A 17,635-nucleotide genomic window follows, 5' to 3' on the forward strand; every position below is an offset into this window, starting at 1 on the left:
CCTTTTTTTTTTTTGTGCAAATTGAAAACCTTATCCATCATCAAATTATGCTTAATTGGTACTTATCAAAAAAAATTATGCTTAATTGGTTGCTAATCCTGTGTTTTAATGTTGGGCAGATTGTGAATCTCCATTACATGCTAAGTAAGGCAGTTATTAAAGCGAAGCCAAATGTTTTGTGGTGCTACAAGGACAAACTTGAACTCAGCAGGTTAGTTTTACCTGTTCCTTTTATCTTCTTTTGGAAGGTTGGGGAGCGGTAAATAAATGTTACTCGTTAGCAGATTTCCATTGTAAAGGATACTGTCTTGATTTTGTGTTTATGTGTTTCTTACAGCAGTACACAATGCAATCATTGATATCCCATATACCATATGGGGAAAGTTCATACATCGTTACTTAATGTTGCTGCATGGTTTGATTACATTTGATTACCCTATAGGGAACTAGTTTTATGTGTACATGCTTTCTCATAGGATATGAATATTGTCTGAGAGCATATGATGAGCACTCTCAAAAGTAATTACTTCTTAAAGAAATGTATATTTGGTTTTCAGAATGGGACATTTGCTGTGTGCATGCACCTCCTCATATCTACTCACAGAAATTGTAATCATTGGACCAAAATTTAAATGCCTTAATTATATTTCCCCTTTACATTTGTTGATCAAGCATCGGGTCTTTAAGAAGTTTGACTTATCGATTACACATACTTCCGTTTTACACAAGTTCAGTCTTGTGTTTGCCGTAGGGTGCTCTTGTATTTTCTCTGTTGGGAGAATTTCTTAGAGGTGCCTGCAGAATTTTTTCGCTGAGTTGATTTTTTAATGCAGTCACAAGAAAAAACGTGCAAAGCAGGTAAAAAAGCTAATGCAGAGGGGGCTTCTGGATCCTGAGAAGGTTGATCCTTTTTCACTTTTTGTTGAGACTGGAGGTTTGACATATTGCTTGTACAAGGATTCAGAAAGAATTCTTGGTAATACCTTTGGAATGTGTGTGCTTCAGGTAAGCTTGCCTATTGTATAGCCATGTAATTGAATTGTTTAGTGGTTAATTAATGGTGCCTTCATGGTTACTCCCTCCGTCTCTGTCTCACATATGTTAAAGTTTACTCTTTGTACTTTTATCAGGATTTTGAGGCTTTGACGCCAAATCTACTAGCAAGAACAATTGAAACAGTAGAGGGTGGTGGGTTAATTGTATTGCTGCTTCGTTCTCTGTCCTCACTGACCAATCTGTATACCATGGTTATGGTATGAAATAAAGGCCCAATTGCTATCATAGCTTGTTTCTATTCTCTCTCTCTTTTCACGTTTGTATGAAATTAGCCATCAACTCTCTCTCTCCCTCTCCCTATATATATATATATATATATATTTTATCTGTATGCTTGTAATATATCTTGTATTTGTAAATTTTAATCCTTATGACCTTATTTTTGTCTACCTGACTTGTCTGATGAGTTGCCTAAGCCTTTTAGGAGTCAATCTAGCTAAATGGTCATGTTTTTTGGGTCTGAGGTCAGCTTTGGTTGGGGTGACAAATAATTTGAGCCCTTAATTGATTTGCCTGACAACCCAAACTGTACCTGCTTTTTAGATAATAATTGCCACCCCCAGGTTGCCCTTGAATGAAATATTATTAATACCTTCTTTTGAATGGCGAAACATGTAAAATGTTTTCAAATGAACTGAGGCTTAAGGCTAAAATTGCTAACCTTACTACTTTTCTCTCACTTGATTTGATGTAATTTTTTATGATATTGGATGTTCTAAATACTGAAGTGGTAAGATTTTCTGTTTGAATTAATTGATTAGGGCCTGTAGAATTAATAAGGGATAATTTTTCTTGGTTATATTACTGTGAGGTACAAGATGAGTTTTTGTAATTTTTATTTGTTTACTTTAAGTTTTGTAATTTTATTTTATTTATATATTTCTGTTGGATTATATCTGCTTCTGATTTTAAATTCATCGCTTTTCTCATTCACTTGAAATAGTTTAGAAATATAATTCTTTTCTTATTACAGAAAGTCCTTTCGGAATTTTTTGCACTACCCAAAATTTGCCTTTTAGATGTATAGGTTGCATTGTGTTTCTGTAATCCTAATCTTTGCAAGTGAAATCAGTCACAAATTATCTTATAATGTTTTATAGAGTACTGGACATACAGATCCATCATTTAAGCTTGCTGCACCATTTGACAACTATGTCAACGGCTTTTCCGGCTTGTGACCCCCTTAAATGATGGATCGATGTATCAGGTTAACCGTGATGAGATATCTTGTGTATGGCTATGACTGTGACATTGTAATGCATCAATTGCTGATACTCATGACACAACTGATTTCCATATTTCTCTCTTTTTTTGATAAGTAATAAAAGATTTATTAAAAAAAGCGTAAGGCGCCCCTAAGTACACATGAACAAAAGATTTCCATATTTCTCTCTTGTGCTTAAACAATCATTATAAATGGTTTATATGAGGCTTACTTGACATTGTTATGCATCAAATGCTGATACTTATGTACTTATCAAAAAAAAAAAAAAAAAAATGCTGATACTTATGATACAACTGATTTCCATATTTCTCTCTTGTGCTTAAACAATCATTATAAACGGCTTACTGATTTCAGGATGTTCATGAGAGGTTTCGAACTGAATCTCATTCTGAGGCTGCTGGACGCTTTAATGAGCGTTTCTTATTATCACTTGCTTCTTGTAAAGCGTGTGTAATCATGGACGATGAACTGAATATTTTACCAATTTCATCACATATAAGGTCTATCACTCCTGTTCCAGTTAAAGAGGTAACTTTTGGCATCTTCAACTTTGTGGTTTGAAGGAGACTTGAAATTTTAAAGATGTTTTCAACTTCCATAGCATCCAAAGCAAAACCGCAAAAACTTATGCCGTATTCTATTTCAGTGTGTGATTGACAGTGTTCTTATTTATTCAATATATGAAAGGGGTTAGTATAATAATATTTGTAACCATAGTAGTAGTTGATCATTATTCACTCAGGTTTCACTGCTGTATAAGTATTTTCTCTTTCCCCTTATTGGTTATTGAAGGACTCTGAAGGGCTTTCAGTGGCAGAACGAGACCTGAAGAATCTCAAAGAACAACTAAATGATGATATTCCTGTTGGTCCTTTAATTAAGAAGTGTTGTACATTGGACCAGGTAGAGATTTGCTAAGATGTTATAAGGTCCTATTTTGCTGTCATGTAGTTGAATGATTTGAGTTGGTAACTATTTCTCATGCTTGAATAGGGAAAAGCTGTGATTACATTTTTAGATGCAATTTTGGACAAAACGCTTCGTAGTACTGTTGCCTTGCTTGCTGCTCGTGGCCGTGGGAAATCCGCTGCACTTGGTTTGGCAATTGCTGGAGCTATTGCTGCCGGGTAGTAGACTTGATCTATATGGGGATAGAATTAATTAATTAATTCATGATATTATATCTATTTGTTTATTTTTCTTATTGACAAATGCTAGATTCTTACTAGAGAAATTTATCTTGATAGGTATTCAAATATCTTTGTAACTGCACCAAGCCCTGAAAACTTGAAAACCTTGTTTGAATTTGTTTGCAAGGGTTTTGATGCACTTGAATATAAGGTACAATCATTATCTATCCATTTCGATGATCTGATGTATTGTCTTGCTCGTATTATTTACTATCATTAACATGTTTTTTTCTGAAGTTCTTGCGGTAGTTATGTAGTTGCAGGTATTCTTCTTAGGTTGTCTTCATTAAAATGATAATTGTGGAGTACTTTTGAATGCATAGCTTGAACCTATTAGTTTGGGAAAATATAAATGTAGCTTGAACCTATTAGTTTAGGAAAATATAAATGACCCTGTGTTTCTAAATTTGATTTTTAATTCCTTAAGCCTTTTGCATTTTTCATTTCACTCCTTTTGTCCAAAATCATTTAAAACTGTTTACATGGCCTTAACTGGGTCTGTTAATGCCACGTGAGTAGTTTTGCCACATCACTTAAAAAATTTATATTTATATTTATATTTTATTAAAACAATTAAAATCTTGAAAGAAAAGAATGGGGAGGTTTTCTTCATTTCTTAGCTTCTCTGCTTGTTCGTTATGTTGCATAGGTGTCTTGGGTTGGTGTTTGTTGACGATAACTGAAGAAGTTTGTACTTGGGTTTTGTGTTGTTGAGTTTGTGTGTAACGAAGGTCATGTGGAGTCCCTTTGAGTTCATTATCGATCCACGGGGAAACGCCTCAGGCTAAGAATTGTGGAACAAGGGAAAGGCTATTTACGTTCGGTTTTTCTAGAGAAAGAGGGAGCTATTTGGTTACTCTTGATGGTCGATGAGGTGGCAAAAGTGGAAGACAATCTAAAGTTTATTCAAAAGTTCAGAGACTCCCAAGGAGCCTTCCTAGATCAATGTTGTAGAAATTCTCATGGGAATTGGCCATTAAGGAGTTCAGCAATGGTGGGCGGAGGGGATTTATTATTATCCCCAGGGCCAAGAATAAATAGGGATGGTGTGAGTTCGTGGACATGCTACAGCTTTAGATGTCTCCCATTTCATCCGTGAAACAAGCACCTCTGACCATCGTCCTGCCCTCATCAAGATACCAATCTATTGCGGAGTATTGTTCCTATGCTTAGGTGGTAGCCAAAAAGGGTAGCTTGTCCGCTGCAAACAGTAGGGAGTATCAAATAGATTACTGTCGGAGCTTGTTGTAAGATACAACCCCTTAGGCAGACTCAGAGCGCAACAACGTAGCCGCCTTCTGCTGTCAAATTTTCGGCTCCTCCCAACGCTCGAATACTGCCAAAGTAAATTGTTAGGGGAAGGGCGATGACAACATTATTGTTTTCTTCGTGGAAGATACATAGATCCAATAGAGTCCAAATCCAGTACTCCTCTAGTGCTGGCAAAGGGCCACGATTGAGCGTATGTGTGGATGATAAAGGAAGGGTCCACATTTGTTGGACAAATGATCAAGCATGAGTGGCCTATACGTGGGCTCCATGCGTAAAAGATCATCACAAGACCCCAACGCAGGCTAGGTCTGGGGATATAGTTTATGACTACTTTGTTGGTGCTTTATGCCCAAAAGAAATTTGTAAGTCCATGTCATTTAAGGCAACCTTGTGCTAACTCTCATTGCCCACCGCAACCCTTTTGCAATTAGTGGGCTTTGGTCGAATACCTAATTAATGAATGGGCTTCTGAACTGAGCCTCCCAAAGGCCCAAATATCAATGGGCTTTAACATGCAATTGTTACCAGGCGTGTGGCCCGAGCTCTGTCTTGTGGGTTGAATATCATTTTTGGGTGGGTGGTCCATTCAAATCTTATGTGGATCGGCATTAATCTCCATTTCGTCACACAAATTCTCAATGGGTGTTGAATTGATGATGAAATCCGGTGCAGGGGAAGCATTAGAGGGCAGAAAACATCGGCGAGTGTGGCTACTGTCTTGCCGGTGGACAACAGAGCCCGAGTTTGGTTCCCTTTGTTGTAGTTTCTCTATCTCAAGTGAATCTGTGAGGAGCGACAATTTGATTTTACTTGTGCATACACATGGATCCGAGTATGGGCCTGACAGGAGTATGCTCAATTCTTCAAAGGACACTGTTGTAGAGATCCTGAACCCACCTGCACAGGTTCTGCGGTTCCCTTTTCTAGCAATGAGGGTGTCCTTCATATTACCCCTTAAAGGTTCCATCTCTTAGTTCCTAAACCCTTTGTGTGTGACAATGAGTGCTTAGAGTGGGTCAAGAGACGAATGTATGGGCTAGAAAAATTCTTAGGGGTTTCATGTGAAGGTTTTGAATAGGAGGTTTCAAGAATTGTTCTCTGCAATTGAATCTAGTTGTAAGGGGTGCAAAAGGAAGGTTAGACTCTTTCTAAAAGGAGGCATGGAGTGGGGTGTTGGAGTTAGGGAATTTCTAAATTTGTTTTGATAAGTGAACTATGATTCCAAGAGGAATCCATACAAACCTCGTCCTTCTGAGAATCATGCAAGGCTTCTGCCCCATTATGAGTTTAAAAATTATTAGCTTGAATGTCCGTGGAGTTAACGACGCAGGGAAATGGCTCAACATTGGCAATTGCAACTAATTTAAAAATTGGAAGTTTGATGTAATGTGTTTTCAAGAAACTAAAATGGAGCAGATTTCAGCTTGTACTGTTCGAGGCTTGTGGGGTTGTCTTTTATGCCAAGCTCAGGCAGAAAAAAGAGTAGTTAATATCTAAGTGGACCCAAGCCCATTAGCTTAGGCTTTTGGGTTAGAGTGGTGTTCAAAGATGTATATTAATGTACTCTTGGTAAAACTCCCTAACCGTTTATCTTCCCAAATCTTTTTGATTTGATTCATTAATATGCTATATGTTATGAACTACAAGAATCAATCACGTTAGCACATCATAGACCAATTAATTAATTCTCATGTCGGCACAACATACACCAATTAATTAATGCCCGTTGGTACCGAAGGTCCCGCTAGTCATTTCTCGCTTTTCTTCGACCTGCCGATAATGTATAATACCTTTTCCGTTTGTATTTCCTTCGCCGGATATTGGCTGACATCATGCCCATTTGGTGCCGGCGATGTGGGATGTCCCACTTGAAGCCCTTTACTCGTCAGAACCTATTGTTTGGTTCCGATAGTAAAACCTTTGCGTCCCAACTTGCTAATAACCCGTCTGTAAAGCTCTTTGTTCAACAGTAAGATTGCTCCTGAATAAGCCTGTTTGTTAGCAATCTCAACGGCAAGACGAGCCCACTCAGTAATTAGAGCCTCTCAGGAACAAGATGTAATTCTTGTCCTACATCACCCCTTCCCCAAATTGTTTTCTTCACTTGCACAACAACTTTGGGCAACTTTGGGTTGAATCCTTTTTTTTTTTGATAAGTAACTTTGGGTTGAATCCTTATGATTAGTAATCTTAGAAGGTGAGGTTTTATTCTTGTAAATTTGTGCTGCCTATGCAATAAAAAGGAGGAGACCATAAATCACCTCCTTATTCATTGTGAGTACACCAATGATCTTTGACACTTGGTTCTCAACTGATTCGGTGTTTCGTGGGCTCTGCCTAGCAGTATCCTAGAGCTGTTATACTTTTGGAAGACTCAAGGATGAGGATACTCATAAGAGGCTATTTGGAAAGCTATTCCCACGCATTTAACATGGAGCATTTGGAGAGAGAAATCGGCGCCTCTTTGACGACTGCAAATCTAATGTGATTTGTTTAAAATCCTCTTTTTTGAGATCTCTCTTAGATTGTGCTTTAGTCTTTGTTCCTAATTTCTCTTCTTCGAATCTTGTAGATGTTAACTTTCTAGATTCCAAATGCCTCTAGGATGGTTTTCTCTCTTATATACTTTTCATGTACGAGGGCTTTGCCTTTTTCTCTTAATAAGTATTATTTATATATAAAAAAAAAGGTGGCGCCTCCCATCCCCCTGCAAGGGGGGTGGGGGGGGGGGGGGGGGGGGGGGAGGACACTCCCAACAGATGGGGTTGCTTGCGTGGCCACCCCAAGCAAAGAGGGTTGGCTCATGGGGCCACCCCTCTTCTTGGGGTGGCTACAGCCACCCTTTTGTTTCGGTTGCTACAAGAGCCACCTGTAGTAGGTGGTGGCCACCCCTACCCATTTTGTGTGTGTGTGTTTTTTTTTTAAAAAAATTTATTTTTATTTAGATTTTAATAAAATAAAAAAATTATTTTTCGAGTGGCCATGTAAGTAGTTTTAGACGATTTTGGATGGAAGGAGTGAATTGAAAAAGGCAAAAAACTTAAGGAGTTAAAAGTTGGATTTAGAAAGGAGTAAATTTATATTTTTCATATTAGTGTTTTTCCATCCCTCCCCACAAAGAGACTTCTTATGGGGAGGGATGGGAGACGAGCATAAGCTACATCTTGTAAATTGGAATCAAGTCTGTCGTCCCCTTCGGTACGGTGGGCTTGGCATTCGTAAGTTGCATCAGTTTAATCAAGCTCTCTTGGGTAAATGGCTTTGGAGATATGCTAATGAGAGTGAGGCTCCATGGTATAAGGTTATCAAAGCTAAATATGAAGATCAGGAGGGTGGTTGGTGCACTAAGGAGGTTTCGGGTTCCCATGGTGTGGGCTTATGGAAGCACATTCGGCAAGGTTGGAATTTTTTTGCCAAAGGTATTCGTTATGAGGTGGGGGTGGGTTCGAAAGTTCGTTTTTGGCATGATATTTAGTGTGGGGACTCCTCTTTGAAGCATGCTTTCCCGTCTTTGTACAGCATAGCCAGAAACAAAGAAGCTTGGGTGAAGGATAACTTTATTTGGAGGAATGGGGTTGTCGAATGGAATGTCATTTTTGTGCGGTCAGTACAGAATTGGGAGATGGATTTGATTTCTTCTTTCTTTGACCGGTTGTACACGTACAAGATATCCATAGGCTCTATGGATTGTATTCGATGGTCTTCGTCTAAGAAAGGCAATTTCGAGGTTAAGTCTCTCTTCAAGGCCTTGTCCAAATGTGACCATGAAGTGTTTTCTTGGAAGAGCATTTGGCGTACTAAGGTGCCATTGCGAGTGGCTTTCTTCGGGTGGACCGCGGCCTTAGGCAAAATTTTGACTCACGACACCCTGCGAAAGAGAAACATAGTGGTAGTGGAATGGTGTTGTATGTGCAAGAAGAATGGAGAGTCGGTCGATCATCTTCTTCTCCATTGCGAGATCGCAAGTGTTCTTTGGCATACTATTTTTGATCGGTTTGGGTTGCTTTGGGTCATGCCTTGCAAGGTGAGGGGCTTGTTCGATTGTTGGTAGTCGGGAGGAAGTTCTCGAAGCGCGGTAGTGTGGAAGATGATCCCTTTGTGTCTTATGTGGTGTATTTGGAATGAAAGGAATGCTAGATGCTTTGAGAACTCCACTAGGACTATAGAGGTATTGACTCATTTTTTCTTCTTTACTTTGATTTCTTGGACGGCCGCTTGGCTAGCTCCTATAGGGATTAGCTTCTCTGATTTTCTTTTTCATTTTTCTCCCTCTTAGGCGCTCTCTTTTATACTTCCCGTGTATGTGGGTTGCGCCCCTCTGCGCTCTTTTATATCATATTTACTTATCAAAAAAAAAAAAAAGTGTTTTTCCATCCAGTTGCTTATTAAAAACTGAGTTCTTGTATTCAGTTAACTATGTTAGTTCAGCAGATTGTGATACATGTCAGCTAATAGACCATGCAATTCTGAACACACCCAAAATTCATCTTTGAAAATGAAATATAGAGAACTTATTGGTGCTGTAGACATTCGTTCCACATATAATGACATTCAAAATCAAAGGGGTCAGTTCATATTTCCTTAATTAAGATGGTCTTGTGAGTTTGGACAAATTTTAGATGTTGCATAAATCTTGATTTTTCCTAATGTTGTCTGGTTTGTAATTTTTAAAAGAATGTTTACTCGCTATGCTTTTTGGTGCTTGAAAAATACGCCAGTTTAATGCATTTCGGAAAACATGTTATGCACCTCCTTGTTCGTTTCGTTTTACTGTTCATATAATGCAAATGGTATACTAAATATATCCAGTATAACACTGTAACCCTGTTTTCAGGAACATATAGATTTTGATGTGGTGAAAAGTAGTAGTCCTGAGTTCAAGAAAGCAACTGTGCGAATCAATATTTACAGGCAGCACAGGCAAACAATTCAGGTTATCGACTTCTATGGACTTTTATTATGTAATGTGTTTGCTTTGCTTGAGTATCTTGTTGGTTGTGTGAGAATGGTTTTTACATAATTATGGTCATCATAATGTTATATTCAATACTTTTCCATGTGCATGCCTCTGTGCAGCCAATCACCATAAATGGATTGTACCATATGTAAGAAATAGTAGTTTATGCATTTTTTTTTCTTTTCTTTTCAGTAAAAGTTATCTCATTCATCCCCCCCAAAAAAAGGTTTATGCCCTTTCTTTGTTTTTTTTTGATAGTATGAGTCACAATCATCTACATTCAGAAGAAACACAATATCTGTATACAAGCTACAGATGGGCTAGTTCTCACTCTGGAATGTGCATATTTAACTCAGTTTAAGGGTTTGGATTGGTTGTTAGTGATAAAACGTACGTTATGATACTTTTTTTTTTTTTTTTTTTTTTTCCCGTATACAATGTATTCCTTGTATATTTGAATCTTCTTCGTAAGGGGAGCTGCCAGCAAAACTTTGAAGGACGGCACTGTGCTGCAGCAAACATACTCTAGAGGCATAAGCATCATTCCTGTTGTCATTAAGAATGTTCGCTTGCATTTACACATCAATGTTCTGCTCTTCATTAATATGGGTTTCTGTTAATTTGATTTTCCAGTGCTTTCTTGATCGCCCTTTTTTCTTCATCTCATCTGTGGTACTTAGTACTATCCTGGGATGGATAAACCTTGTGGGGATTATTCCCTTTTGGGGCTTTTAAGCTAGTGGGGACTGTTCCCCTTTTGGGCCTTTTTGTTAAATTACTTCTTAATTGAAAAGAAAGCTGTAGTTCTCAAATGCATCCTTGTTGGTTATGCTGGAGATTGCATTAAACAAATTGTAATCAGTTTACTCTATAATACTCAATCCTCTTAAATGCTCAGACATCTAGTTGTTTTTCTCATTGGTCCTTGCAGTATATACAGCCACATGAGCATGAAAAGCTTTCCCAGGTTGAACTGCTGGTTGTTGATGAAGCAGCTGCTATTCCATTGCCTGTTGTGAAGTCCTTGCTTGGTCCTTATTTAGTTTTCCTTTCATCCACAGTAAATGGGTATGACTTGTCTCATATTTAATTGTATGTTTTGTAGAGAGAAGCTATTGCTTTAGTACTAGAACATTCCGTTTCCTTTTCCAATGATCTTACTGTTATATGTTTTCCTTCAATTTTGCTTAATGTGCTTTCATGTTCTTTTGCAGTGATCTTAACTGTTTATTAATTTCCTTTTGAATTTAATGCAATATAAATGCTTAAAAACCTTTTTTGTCTCTGTATTTAAACATGTTTTTTGTATGTCATAACCAGATTTATGTTTAGTCATGAAAGAACCTCCCATTTTATGTTTCAATGATGTCTTCTGTTTCTTATCTTCTTTAATCATGCTTAATGTGCTCTTCTGATTTGTGTGGTGAATCTTAGCGCAATTTAATTACTGAAATACTCTCTCTTAATCCACTTAAAGCTATGAAGGTACCGGTCGGTCTTTGTCGCTAAAACTTCTGCAGCAATTGGAAGGGCAAAACAGGGAGTCTGCTAACAGTGTGGGGGGCTGTCATTCTGGTATGACTATGCATCACTTTTCAACTCACAACTTGGCCTGGTTGATTTGACTTTCTGGAACAATTATTAAACTCCTATGATAAAAATGATTAAATATGTTTCCGTGAGTAACTTAATTTAAAGTAACTCACGAAACTTATGAGTCACTCATTGCCTCTAGATTATAAGAAAATGGTTTAGTTCTTTAAATAATTATTGTACTTAAAATACTTATCAAAAAAATTATTGTACTTAAAATGGCTAGATTTAGAGACCATATCTTAAGATAAACTTTCTCAATGGTATTGCTAGTTCCGTCAAGATTCAAAATGTTTAAGGTATATTTTCCTAACGAAGTTTACTATAAGTGGTGTCTCATATGTATGTTTGCATAGCTCACGAGTCATCACTAGATTCTTTTGACTGGGTAATCTTAAGATGACTTATAAATCTCCAACTATATTCTTTTCAGTCATATCAATTATCTTTGTCTGCAATACTTGGATCTTTGGCTCGTGGGCCACTATTGTTATTGTTATTATTATTATTATTATTTTGCTCTTTTTTTACTTTTGGTGCTTATTTGCTAAGCTATCAAACAACTGTGATTATAGGCCGTATTTTCAAAAAGATAGAATTGAGTGAATCTATCAGATATGCTTCTGGGGACCCAATTGAATCCTGGCTTCATGCTTTACTTTGCTTGGACGTTACAAATTCCATCCCTAATATTAACAGGTTAGAAAATTATTTGTAGAACCTGTGGGAGAGGAATCCATCTCCATAATATTTGTATCTTCATTAATGTCCTTTCTTTTCTGTAACTAGGATACCTCAACCTGATGATTGTGATTTGTACTATGTTAATCGGGATACACTTTTTTCCTATCACAATGATAGTGAGGTTTTTTTACAGGTATTTACATATTATTGAATGTTGATATTTAATGTTTCAATCTCTTATCAATATATATTTGGAATTTATCTTTCTAACATGTGCAGCGAATGATGGCTTTATATGTTGCTTCTCACTACAAAAACTCTCCAAATGATTTACAACTAATGGCGGATGCTCCAGCGCATCACTTGTTTGTATTGCTTGGTATATCTATTCTCCTTTTGACTGGTTTTACTGTATATTCGTCGAGAGAGGAACTTCTTTTTTTTTTTTTGTTTTTTTTTCCTTGGTCATGAGCTGGACTTCTTGTAACTATTGATGATATGCAGGTCCTGTTGATGAGTCAAAAAATCAACTTCCTGATATCTTGTGCGTCATCCAGGTTTGTCTCTATCATCATTATGAGGCACACTAGAATAAGTACTCCTATTTTTAATGTGTTACAGCCTCTTTTACAAACAAACTATTTGTGATGACATTATAGATAAGATAGAGTGTCGACTGGCTAGTTGGAAGAGGATGTACTTGTCGAAGGGTGGGAGGATTACCTTGATTAAGAGCACTCTATCTAATTTGCCTACTTACTTTGTCTTTTTTTTTTTTTTTTTTTTCTATCCCCATTGGTGTAGCCAACAACACGGAGAAGTTACAACGGGACTTCTTGTGGGGTGGTGTTGGTGTGGGGTGGTGTTGGTGAGGGTAAGTTGGTCTAAGGTTTGTTCTCCGATCTTTGGGGGATTTGGGGCTCAAGATTTACTTATATTCAACCGAGCTCTATTGGGGAAGTGTCTTTGGCACTATGTGCATGAGATAGTTGCTCTATGGAGGGTAGTAGTGGATCTCAAATACATCAACTCGTAGGGTGGGTGATATTCTAATGATGTTCATGGGTCGTATGGTGTTAGTCTTCTAAGTTTATATTAGATTTGGGGTGGGTGATAGTTCTAAATTATATTTTGGCATGACTTGTGGTATGGGGACCAAACCCTGAAGGTAACGTTTTTGAATTTATTTCAAAACTAGCTCATAACCCGCGCTATGCGCCTGATTCTTCATTATAATTTAATTTTAAAATTTAAACGCATCTTCATCGTAATTTTCATTATAGGTTAAAAAAGACGCATACAAATATATCTCATAAACAAAAAAATGGTCAAATTCAACTACCATAAAATTGAACCAGTCATTAAATTAGCTTAATTAATGGTATGAGCATTGAATTATATTTCAAGAATTTTCTTTATATGGGATTTCCTTAAGTTTAAAAATATAATGTACAATATTATTTTCGCAGAATTTACTACTCTCCAAAACTATAAAAGGACAACACTTACAATTTAAAAACATACTACATTAAATACTCATAATTGGCCATATAGGTCATCAAAAAATAAATAAAAATTATTTAATGTAGTTATTTAAATAAAAACTTATTTATTTGTTGATGACCTATATGGCTGATTATGAGTAGTTAATGTAGTATGTTTTCAAATTGTAAGTGTTGTCCTTCTATAGTTTTGGAGAGTAGTAAATTCAGAGAAAATAATATCGCACATTAAATTTTTGAACTTAATGAAAACCCATATAAGGAAAATTCTTGAAATATAATTAAATGCCCATAACATTAGTTAAGCTAATTTAATGACTGGTTCAATTTTATAAAAGAACGGTTCACTCTTTAAAAATGATGGGTTCAATGTTCAAAAATTGTTTTAAAAACCGGTTTAGCCTTAAAAAAGAAATGTTTTAAGAATACAAAATAAAACAAAATCTTTCGCTCAACATTTACTATAGTGAAATAAATTGTCTCATATCAGGTTCAATGTTTAATTATCTCTTTGTTGTTTTGAAATCATATAGATTTTTTATTTTTAGGGGTAATTACCTTTTGTCCCCATGAACTACTACGCTTTAGCACTTTTCTCCCATGAACTACCAATTATGATACATGACCCCATTAAACTACTATCTTATGACAAAAAGTCCTCTTCTGTCAGTTAAAGGGATTAAAATTGACGGTCAACGGTCATGTGCCATTTTAATTTTTTTTTTCTTCCACTTATGCCCTCATTTTAAATTGTTTTTACGCGTTGGATTAGGGTTTAGGAGGGTATAAATGTCATTTTCTCGGTCTGAAGTGAGGGCAAAAGTGGAAGAAAAAAATTTAAAATGGCACATGACTTGCACATGATCGTTGACCATCAATTTTAATCCCTTTAACTTACGGAATGAGGTTTTTTGTTATAAGATGGTAGTTTGATGGGGTGAGGTGTCATAGTTGGTAGTTCATAGAGGGAAAGTGCAAGGTGCTGTAGTTCATGGGAGTAAAAGGTAATTATCCGTTATTTTTATTTTGCTTTCAAAAGAATAAAAACACTTTCAAAAAATGTATGCAAATCAAGTAAATTACACAAACAAACAAAAAAATCCCATAAAAAATTCAAATGAAGAACATCTCAATCAAAAATTTAACAAACAAAACGGCAACATATTCAGATCTCAATCCAAACTCAGATTCAAATTGGTGCCTACTACAAAGAAACTTTCTCGAAAAATATACGTAATTTATGGTCGCGAAAAATTTATACATAAAAACAAAAAGATACTTTAAAGCAACGGAATTTTTAATTAAATATTGTAAATGTTATAATCTTCTATTAGCCCACTAAATCCACCAAATTTATTATCTTACTTTTGAAGTTGCAATTTTTATTAAATAAAAAACATACAGTGAGAGTACAAATTGAAGAAAAAAAAAACTTGCAAATACAGCTAATACCTAATCACAAGTTTTATCAAAGCAGCTCAAAACGATAGCTTAATACAAAATTTTTATCCTTTCCCTTAAATTGCAAAAGAGGCAGAGGGTATGAGTATTGCTAATTTATATTAACAATACAAAACATAAAAGTCAAACAAAAGGACACTATTTTTTTCAAAGGGAAAACATACACACAGAATACAAATTGGAAAAAAAAAAATGAACTCGTAAATAAGTAAATACCCAATCACAATTTTTTTGCAGAGAAACACACTAACCTGAAGAATGATAGCAGAAACAAAACTGAGAGATAGAGAGAGAGACGTGGAGGGGGAAAGAGAGTGAGAGAGATGTGGAGAGAAAGAGATAAAGATGTGGTATTTAATACTATTCCCTAAACCCTAAACGTATTATTCACTTAAAATACATATGAACTGGTTCAATTTTAACTGGTTTAGTGTTAAAAAATTATGTCTTAAAAAACTGGTTTAGCCTTTAAAAAAAAATAGGTTCACGGCACATGTCGCAATTCTAGGCTATTCTAGGAGGGGTATTGACTATTATATATATGGATTTCTTTACCTCGTTCTTTAATATGTTGTACTCCTTCAATTTGAGACCGAGGGGTGAAGACAAGCTTCATTTGATCCCTTCCAAGAGAGGGTCTTTTGATATGAGATCATTCTACAATGTCCTAATTCCCCGCTATACTACTTTCCCTTGGAGGTGTATTTGGAGGAATAAGGTCCCTTTGTGAGTGGCGTTCTTTGATTGGACAATAGCATTGGGGAGGATTCTCATTACGGATTACTATAGGAAGCAACATATCATGGTGGTAGATTGGTGTTGCATGGGTAAGGAGAGTGGATAGGGGTGGAAGTAGAATTTTAGGTTTGGGGCGGTAAAACTAATAAAAAAAAAAAAAATACTACGCGCATGAGAGAGAGGCTTGGTGGAGAATTGTGGTGGATGCCAAGTTTGGTTCTGCATGGGGTGGATGGCATTCTTTTGACAATCCCGAGCCTCATGAGGTGGGTCTTTGGAGGCATATTAGGAGAGGGTGGCGAGTGTTTTCTAAATATATTAAATTCGACCCAGGAGACGGATCTCAAATCAGATTTTGGGATGATGTTTGGTGCGGGGAAATGATTTTTAAGGAAGCTTATCCAGGCCTATATAACATAGCTAATGCAAAAGATGCATCCATTGCCGATAATTTGGAGTTTATGGGTGGAACTCGTCAATGGAATGTTAGCTTCCTTCGATCAATCCATGATTGGGAATTGGAAGTGCTAGCCTCGTTCTATACTACGTTATATTCTCACAAGTGGAGTAGGGGAGGGGTGGACAAAATTTGGTGGATCCCATCGAGAAAAGGGAAGTTCGATGTTAGATCATTCTACAATATCCTGGTAAGCAAAGAAGCGAGTCCTTTTCCTTGGAAGAGCATATGGCGCACCAAGGCACCTTCGAGAGTGGCTTTCTTTACTTGGATGGCGGTGTCAGGGAAGGTTCTCACAATTGATAATCTCAGAAAAAGGAATATTATCATGATCAATAGATGTTGCTTGTGCAAAATTGATGGGGAGACTATTGATCATCTTTTCTTTCACTGTGAGATTGCTCGTTCCTTATGGCAGGCCATCTTCAGTCGTTTTGGGTTGTCTTGGGTCATGCCTAGCAAGGTGGCGGGCTTGTTTGCTTGTTGGTGGGCGGGAGGTCACTCTAGGAGTGCTGTTGTTTGGAAAATGGTCCCTCTATGCATTATGTGGTGCCTTTGGTTAGAAAGGAATGAGAAATGCTTTGAGGATTCTGAGAGATCATTGGAGGAAGTCACAGCCTTCTTTTTCCATACGCTTTACACTTGGACAGCTGCTTGGCTTGCTCCTATAGTTATTAGCTATCTTGATTTCCTTGTTCTTTTCTCTTCTTCTAGCTAGTTGTTTCCTTTGTATACCCCATGCGTGCTAGGGTTGCGCCTCTCTGCGCTTTTGATATATAAACATTACTTATCAAAAAAAAAAAAAAAAACTAATAAAAATAAAATTTGGGGGAGGGAGGTAAAATTTTGATTGAAAAAGGGTTATAGGGGTATTTTAAAAAAATTTGGGGAAGACCTGGTGGCTTGGGGGCAACAATGTAATTCTGCCCCTGAGAGTAGGGAATCCGTTGACCATCTTTCACTCCATTGCGAGATTGCATGTACTTTATGGAATATTATTGTCAGCCTCTCTGGGTTAGATTGGGTCATGTCTGAAAGAGTGGTAGATCTCTTCGCATGTTGGAGAGGGCCGTTTGGTAGTTCTCAATGTGCAACAGTGTAGAAGATGGTTCCAGCCTGTTTAATGTGGTGTCTTTTAAGAGAAGAAATGATTATCTTTTGGAAGACCATGAGAGGAAAATGGTGGATTGTTTCTCAATACTCTGTATCATTGGCTGACTACCATTGATTGTTTTCATTTTTCTGGCTTTCATGATTTTCTAGATATGTTTTCTTTTTGTGGCTAGGTGTTTCTTACGTATACTTTATGTGTACTCTGGTTGCGCTTTTGTGCTTTTTAATGAATTCCATTTACTTGTTAAAAAAAAAAAATCCACCTGCATTTCCTGTGAAATTTAGATGTATGAGATTTCCTGTTGGGAACCACGTTTTGTAATAATGCAGACATGCGAGGTTTTTGGCTTTATTATCCCTAATCCCTAATCATTTTTTTTTCATGGC

The 17,635-nt window shown here is 36.7% G+C and overlaps 1 protein-coding gene across 1 annotated transcript in view; it reads left to right on the top strand.

The window, feature by feature from the left end:
- LOC132165453 (GNAT acetyltransferase (DUF699)) overlaps positions 1 to 17,635 on the top strand; it is a 28,346-nt gene that overhangs the window by 2,479 nt on the left and 8,232 nt on the right. Inside the window, exons 2-15 of the mRNA XM_088511818.1 lie at positions 120 to 211; positions 834 to 1,005; positions 1,131 to 1,253; positions 2,636 to 2,809; positions 3,074 to 3,184; positions 3,275 to 3,408; positions 3,529 to 3,622; positions 9,578 to 9,676; positions 10,632 to 10,768; positions 11,178 to 11,275; positions 11,869 to 11,992; positions 12,083 to 12,170; positions 12,257 to 12,356; positions 12,482 to 12,534. Of these exons, the coding sequence (XP_088367944.1) occupies positions 120 to 211; positions 834 to 1,005; positions 1,131 to 1,253; positions 2,636 to 2,809; positions 3,074 to 3,184; positions 3,275 to 3,408; positions 3,529 to 3,622; positions 9,578 to 9,676; positions 10,632 to 10,768; positions 11,178 to 11,275; positions 11,869 to 11,992; positions 12,083 to 12,170; positions 12,257 to 12,356; positions 12,482 to 12,534 (1,599 nt within the window). The remainder of the gene's footprint in view (positions 1 to 119; positions 212 to 833; positions 1,006 to 1,130; positions 1,254 to 2,635; positions 2,810 to 3,073; positions 3,185 to 3,274; positions 3,409 to 3,528; positions 3,623 to 9,577; positions 9,677 to 10,631; positions 10,769 to 11,177; positions 11,276 to 11,868; positions 11,993 to 12,082; positions 12,171 to 12,256; positions 12,357 to 12,481; positions 12,535 to 17,635) is intronic.

This window comes from Corylus avellana, chromosome 11 (assembly GCF_965113065.1).
Source record: "Corylus avellana chromosome 11, dhCorAvel1.hap1.2, whole genome shotgun sequence".
NCBI classification, from domain to species: Eukaryota; Viridiplantae; Streptophyta; class Magnoliopsida; order Fagales; family Betulaceae; genus Corylus; species Corylus avellana.